The sequence below is a fragment of the Scomber japonicus genome, chromosome 19 (assembly GCF_027409825.1).
Source record: "Scomber japonicus isolate fScoJap1 chromosome 19, fScoJap1.pri, whole genome shotgun sequence".
Lineage (NCBI taxonomy): Eukaryota > Metazoa > Chordata > Actinopteri > Scombriformes > Scombridae > Scomber > Scomber japonicus.
The window spans coordinates 28,230,318-28,237,817 of record NC_070596.1 but is presented as its reverse complement, the minus strand read 5'-3'; the positions used below and the strand labels follow the sequence as shown (position 1 = coordinate 28,237,817).

At 45.3% G+C, this 7,500-nt stretch overlaps 1 protein-coding gene across 1 annotated transcript in view; it reads right to left on the bottom strand.

Moving 5' to 3' along the window:
- Nucleotides 1–7,500, bottom strand: part of LOC128379904 (calcium/calmodulin-dependent protein kinase type II subunit beta) — a 49,871-nt gene that overhangs the window by 41,284 nt on the left and 1,087 nt on the right. Inside the window, 4 exon segments of the mRNA XM_053339542.1 lie at nt 1,241–1,363; nt 1,495–1,589; nt 1,693–1,776; nt 3,967–4,069. Of these exon segments, the coding sequence (XP_053195517.1) occupies nt 1,241–1,363; nt 1,495–1,589; nt 1,693–1,776; nt 3,967–4,069 (405 nt within the window).

Here is a 7,500-nt window from a genome sequence, read left to right as displayed (position 1 = left end):
CCTCCCTCCCTCCCTCCCTTCTTCTTTCCTTCCCTCCTTTCCTTCCGTCTCTCTTCCTTCTCCCTTCCTTCGTCCTCCCTCCTTTCATCCCTTCCTTCCTCCCTTTCATCCTTCCTTCCTTCCATCCTTCCTCCCTTTCATCCTTCCTTCCTCCCATCCTTCCTTCCTCCTTTCCTTCCTTCCTTCCTTCCTTCCTCCCTTCCTTCCTTCCTTCCTTCCTCCTTTCCTTCCTTCTTTCTCCCTCCCTTCGGTGGAACAAATCGTTCAAGATAAGCTGACCTCGTATCAGCACATCGGAGATCTGCAGACAGATGCTGCTGATATTCGGCAGCTTTGTGCAGATGTTCACAAACTTTCTGTTAGAGGATTTTTTTTTTTTTAAATGACACATTTTTTGGGGGAGTATCAAACCGGAGTAGGAAGGGAAAGTGCTGCCCTTAGCAAAGAGCAGTATACTTGAAGTTCATTTTATTAAGTATGCTTGAGTGTAAGTTTAAGTATAGCAAGTATACTACGGACCATGTACTTGTAGTGTACTAGAAAGTTTACTAATTTAATATCTCTTCAGATTAAATAGGAACATTTTTAAGTTTAAGTTTACTTTATAAGATCATTTAAAGTTTATAAAAGTCCACTTTCAAGTATACAACAAGTACAAGTAAGGAAAGGAGGAAGGAAGGGAGGAAAGGAGAAAGGAAGGAAGGAAAGGAGGGAGGTAGGAAGGAAGGAAAGGAGGAAGGAAGGGAGGAAAGGAGGGAGGAAGGAAAGGAGGAAGGAAGGGTGGAAGAAGGAAGGAAAAGACGGAGGAAGGAAAGGAGAGAGAAAGGACGGATGGAAGGGAGGAAGAAGGAAGGAAAGGAGGGAGGAAGGGTGGAAGAAGGAAGGAAAGGAGGGAGGAAGAAGGAAGGAAAGGAGGTAAGAAGGAAGGAAAGGAGGAAGGACGGTAGGAAGGAAGGGAGGTAGGAAGAAGGACGGAAAGGAGGAAGGAAGCGAGGAAAGAAGGGAGGAAGGAAGGAAAGGAGGGAGGAAGGAAATAAAAAGTATACTAAAGTAAAGTATAAGCTTTAGTATTAAAGTATAAGTGTAAGTCTTAATGTTCTTAGTCTTCTCAGTATGAGCCAAGTATACTTCACTATACTATTCTTAAGTATATAAAATATAGTATATAAAAAGTAAACTTCAAGTATACTGCCTCAGTTTTAGAGTGTGCAGTAAGAGGGTGCTGGGTGTTTGTACTTACGCAGACCCATGGGTGCTTCAGAGCCTCCTGAGCAGTGATTCTCTTCGATGGGTTGATCGTCAGCATCTGGTTGATCAGATTCTTAGCCTCCGGAGTCACCGTGTCCCACTCTGGGGAGGGAAACTAAAGCACACACACACACATACACACACACACACACACACACACACACACACACACACACACACATATATAAAACTACATCAGAAATAACAGAATGTCTGATGTGAAGAGAAGCGGAGAGGTGGGCTCACATCGTACGCTCCAGCTTTGATCTGCTGGTAGAGTTTGTGCTGGTCCTCGTCCCAGAACGGAGGGTAACCAACCAAAAGGATGTAGAGGATCACACCTACACACACAAAACACACAACGTTGGTCTGAGTGATAAGAAGGAAGGATAGAGAGAAGGAGAGAAGGAGAAGGAGAAGGAGAGGAGGTGAAAGAGAGCTTACCACATGCCCAGATGTCTACAGGTTTACCGTACGCCTCCTTCCTCAAAACCTCCGGAGACAAATAGCCGGGAGTCCCTGCAAAACCTGCACACACACACACACACATACACATACACACAGACACACACACACACACACACACACACACACACACACACACACACACACACACACACACACAGTATTTTTGTTGGTTTTATATCATTTGAAATGACATTTGCACCATTTTTAACCAAAAGTAAGACTGACTGCTCCTGAAAATGTCAAATGGTGTAACCACAGTGGAATGATAAATAATATACATACATAATCATCAAAATGTTTACTAATTAATCAATGAATCCACTCCATCTTATCAAATACAGGTCTGCTGCCTGCGGTGGATCAGTCTGGAGTAATGATTTTGGACAGAGGAGATGTTTTTTGTTCCACGTTGGGCATTTCTGAGTCAGCAGATAGTGAGTAATGTCTTATAATCATCATGCTGAGTGCATTACGTCGTCCGCTAATGTCCCATCAGAGCTTTTAGCCTGCTGCAGCCTCTTTATAATAGATCTAAATGTTGGCTTTAAGTTAGAGGAAGTAGAGGAAAGGAAACTTGGTGCGCAAATTAAGAAACTACTCCGGAGATTCAGCACTAACTCTTATTGTTTTTATCCTGGGCGCTGACATCAGTTTAACTTTTACTAATTATACCCCTTTTCCACTGAGCTGGAGCTGGTGCTGGTTCGGATCCAGAGTCTGACTAAGCACCAGTTCTTTGCTTTTCCACCGCCAAAGCTCCAGCCCGGAGCCTCAGAATAGGAGCCAGATCAAGCACCAACTCTTTGCTGGTCTAAAGCAAGAACCGATTACGTCGGCGGACTGGGGTCAGGGCTAACGTTTATTAGCCGGCTAGTGGGGCTAACGTTTGTTAGCCGGCTAGCGGGGCTAACGTTTATTAGCCGGCTAGCGGGCTTAACGTTTATTAGCCGGCTAGCGGGGTTAACGTTTATTAGCAGATTAGCGGGGTTAATGTTCATTAGCTGACTAGCGTAGCATTTACAGAGGATTAAAGATTTGTTGATTAAAAGTACTATTTTTATAAATTTTTTGCCAGAGCTGTCGTCTTCTTCTTCTTCTTCTTCTTCTTCTTCTTCTTCGCTCTCCGGCAGGCTAGATGCCTTTGCGCCATGTTGCTGCCTCTCTCTGGTGAATCATGGAAGTGCTTCAAAGGCGCGCGCTGGCTACGTTATACAGTGACGTAATCGCGTGGCTCCTTGCCGGTGGAAAAGCAACAGGTTCATAAGACTGAGCACTGGCTCTGTAGCGCTAGCTCTGAACCAGCACTGGCTCCAGCTCGGTGGAAAAGGGGTATTAGACATCAGGTGAGAGCATAAAAAGAATCACAAAGGGAAACTAAAAACAGAAAGAGGAAGAAGAAGAGATGCAGTCATTCAGTCAGATGAGATTAGTCCAATATTAGAGGAAGAAGAGGAGGAAGAGGAGGAAGAAAAAATCCCTCCTTATTTGCCTGACTCGCTGACAAAAAGGATAAAATGACAGTATGGATGAACAGTCCTGTGGAAGCCTACACTTTTCCTCATCAAAGCGCCGCGCAGGCTTCGCAGTGACAGCTCGGCTGCACATCAGAGCTGTCAGGCAACAGAGCCCTTCATCATCAAGAGGAGGAAGAGGAGGAAGAAGAGGAGGAAGAGGAGGAGGAGGACAGCAGCAGACTGGCAGATGCTATTATAGATTTCCCTTAAATAAAGAAAATACCGGGACTTCTTAAAGGAGTAGTTCAACATGTTTGGGAATGTTGTAATTGTCTCCTGGCATCTCTGTCTGTGTCACTCAGCTTCAAGGGTTAGGGTTAGTTTCTACTAAATGTCTAAAATCAGGTAGCAGAGTGGTAGATAAGTGACATAAAGGCAGCGTCCTGGTCAATTCCAGCAAGAGACCTTTGCAGCAAGTCATCTCTCTCTCTCTCTCTGTCTTTGTCTCTCTCTCTCTCTCTCTCTCTCTCTCTCTCTCTCTCTCTCTCTCTCTCTCTCTCTCTCTCTCTCTCTCTCTCTCTCTCTCTCTCTCTCTCCCTCTCTCTCTCTCTCTCTCTCTCTCCACTCCAACACACCTGACTCTAATAATTAGCTCGTTATCAAATCCCCTAACGAGCTTCAGCTGCTTGGTGTGTTAGAGTGGAGAGAAACCTAAAACATGCAGTGTGTGTGTGTGTGTGTGTGTGTGTGTGTGTGTGTGTGTGTGTGTGTGTGTGTGTGTGTGTGTCTGACATACCAAACCAAGCCTGCTGGTCTCCTTGGACTTCAATAGCGAGTCCAAAGTCAGCCAGCTTCACCGCAGCGTTCTTACACTTGCTGGCCAGCAGCAGGTTCTCTGGCTGCATGTGCAACAGGAAACACCAAAAACACAGTCAGGAAAGAGTTTAAGAAGTTAGATTTAGTACAAAAACAACCCTCAACAGATGTGATGTGTTTTTTACTGGAAAAAGTGGGAAAATTACCTTTTACTTTTGGTTTTTCATTAGGGCTGTCAGCGTTAACGTGTTAATTGCGATTAGATTAATGCAATCCATAACGCGTACATTTTTTTTAATCGCATTTTAATGTTGCAAGCCTTTTTGTCCCTTCTACTCCCCCGTAGTCGGCTCCTCTAGCTGTAGCGCTATGCTTTGAAGTGGCCTCCTGCAGTAAACCTACCGCGCTGATGGAAAGTAAGAGAGCTACTGGACTTTTGAACGGCTTGTTTAACTTTAAAACACTTCCAGACGGTTCAGTTGACAAGTCAAAAGTAAAATGCAACCTGTGTCAAACGGAGTTTAACTACCACCGGAGTACGTGGAGTTTGAGTTAGCACCTCCACGCTAAACACCCAGGTGCAGCCAAGTGAGCCTCAGCTCCACCAAAGGACCATTTTGGAGTGTGGGAGTCGCAGCAGAGTCGTGATTGATTCCCAGTTAAGACACTCTGGTAAGAAATGCTTTACATTATGGGCTTAAAACTGCCTTCAAATGGAAAATAACAGGATTTTAAAAAAATTAATCATTTGACAGCCCTAGTTTTTATATGAGTTTAAAATAAGAAAAAAACAGTAAGGAAAGTGTGAGTGATCACTGAGATGCGACCAGTTAAACCCAGATCAGACGGATAAAAATAGCAACGGATGCAGAAATACTCATCCATATTCCCACACACACACACACACACACACACACACACACACACACACACACACACACACACACACACACACACTCAGAACAGACAGATGGGACATAAAAATGTGTACAAGCCTTCCTTTTGCCATTTGTTTACTTGAGCAAAGACCAAAACACAGCTTGTCTTTCCTGCTCGGACGCTGATGTAACAACAATCTGACAAACATGTACAACACACACACACACACACACACACACACACACACACACACAGTGATAGTGATCGATTTGTCATGATTCCTCCGCAGTGACACAGAAACAGCTGGATGATGGAGCTCCAGCTGCAGCACAGACATGGTGTCACCCTCTGGTGGCTGATGTTTAAACTCAATTAGAGGAGGCTGGACTTAAAGGACGAGAGGTTCGGACGTGTTTAAAGGATCCGACCTCACTAACAGAATTATAAAACCAGAAGGAGACGCTCAACAGAAGCTCACACATCCTCCTACTGACACCAGGGTTCAAAGTTAAAGATCAGTTTCAATTTGGAGCAATTATACTTTTAACTGGATTTAACCCTCCTGTTGTTCTCATGTTAAGGAAAGAAGGACAGAGGAAAGGAGGAAGGGAGGAAGGTTTCTTCCTTCTTTCCTTCTTACCTCTGTCCTTCCTTCCCTCCTTCCTTCCTTCTTTCCTTCCTTTCCTTCCTTTCGTCTTTCCTTCCTCCCTCCTTCTCTCTTTCTTTCCTCCCCCTACCTTCCTCCCTTCCTTCTTTCCTCTGTCCTTCTTTCCTTCCTTCCTCCCTTCCTATTTTCCTTCCTTCCTTCCCTCCTTTCATTCATTCCTTCCTTCTTTCTTTCCTTCCCTCCCTCCCTCCTTCCTTCCTTCTTTCCTTCCTTCTTTCCTTCCTTTCCTTCCTTTCGTCTTTCCTTCCTCCCTCCTTCTCTCTTTCTTTCCTCCCCCTACCTTCCTCCCTTCCTTCTTTCCTCTGTCCTTCTTTCCTTTCTTCCTCCCTTCCTCTTTTCCTTCCTTTCTTCCCTCCTTTCATTCATTCCTTCCTTCTTTCTTTCCTTCCCTCCCTCCCTCCTTCCTTCTTTCCTTCCTTTCCTTCCTTTCGTCTTTCCTTCCTCCCTCCTTCTCTCTTTCTTTCCTCCCCCTACCTTCCTCCCTTCCTTCTTTCCTCTGTCCTTCTTTCCTTCCTTCCTCCCTTCCTCTTTTCCTTCCTTCCTTCCTTCCCTCCTTTCATTCATTCCTTCCTTCTTTCTTTCCTTCCCTCCCTCCTTCCTTCCTCCCTCCATTCCTTCCTTCCTTCCTTACTTGCTTCCTCCCTCCTTCTCTCTTTCTTTCCTCCCCCTACCTTCCCCCTTCCTTCTTTCCTATGTCCTTCTTTCCTTCCTTCCTCCCTTCCTCTTTTCCTTCCTTCTGTCCTTCCTGCCTTCCTTCCTTCCTTCTCTCTTTCCTTCCTTCCTCCCTTCCTCCTAAAAATAGGATAAGATCAATAAACGAGTGTTGAGAGGTGCGAGTTGACATTTTTAAAGTCAGGTTGTTTTAACTTTGAGGTCAGAATCAGACGACGATCAAATATAAAGAGGAAAAAAAGAGAGAAATATAATCTTTCTTTCTTTCATTCCTCTTTTTTTTCTTCTTACATCACAAAGAAGAAGACGAGAAAGATAAATGAATGAATTCCCTCCAGGTCATAAAGCACATCATGTAACGGTAGGACATACATGACAGGTACTGGAGCTCACGGAGGAAACATATTGATCCTCAGAGATAGGTTAATGTTTGGGCTCCGTCCGTAACCTTCAGACCTTGCAGGGGCTTTCGGCTTGGTAGACTTAATAAACGTCCGCTGGGGAAGATCATGCGACATCTCAACAGTCCGACCCGGTTCTACCTGAACTCGTCGACTGTGAGAAACCTTTAATAAACGTCTGGAGGTTAGATCGGGGGAGGGGGGGTAGGGGACGGCACGGAGGCCAAGTACGGCAGGAAGGAAGAAACCAGGGAGGCAACGGAAGGAGAGAAGGAAGAAGAAGAGAGGGAGGGAAGAAACACACATGCCTTCCTTCTTCCGGGCGACAGGGAAGGCAGGAGGGGTGGAAGGAGGAGGCCGGCGGGCTTCGACTTCCTGGAGTCCTTCCGCCTCCGCGGACAGGCTTCCTGCCCCCGGGAGGCCGTCCCCCTTCGGCCGGCGCTTGCTGTCCCGGCCGTCCCGGGCCTTCCTCTTTCCTTCTCTCTTCTTCCTTCCCTTCCTTCCTTCCTTCTCTCTTTCCTTCTTTCTTTCTTCCTTCCTTCCTTCCTTCCTTCCTCCCTCCTTTCCTTCCTTCCTTCCTTCCTTCCTTCCTTCCTTCCTTCCTTCCTTCCTTCCTTCCTTCCTTCCTTCCTCCTTCCTCCCTCCCTCCTTCCTCCTTTCCTTCCTTGCTTCCTTCCCCCCTTCCTTCCTCCCTCCTTTTCTTCCTTCCATCCTCCTTCCTTCCTCCTTCATAATTTATACTTTATGCTTTATAGTGGTTATAGTTATATATAGTTATAACTTATTATATAGTTTATTAATGTATTTGGTAACTAAACATTCATAAAGATAAATTAACTAATTAGAAATGGCAGCTATTGAAAGAAAATGGCAATACTCAAACCAATCAGATGTC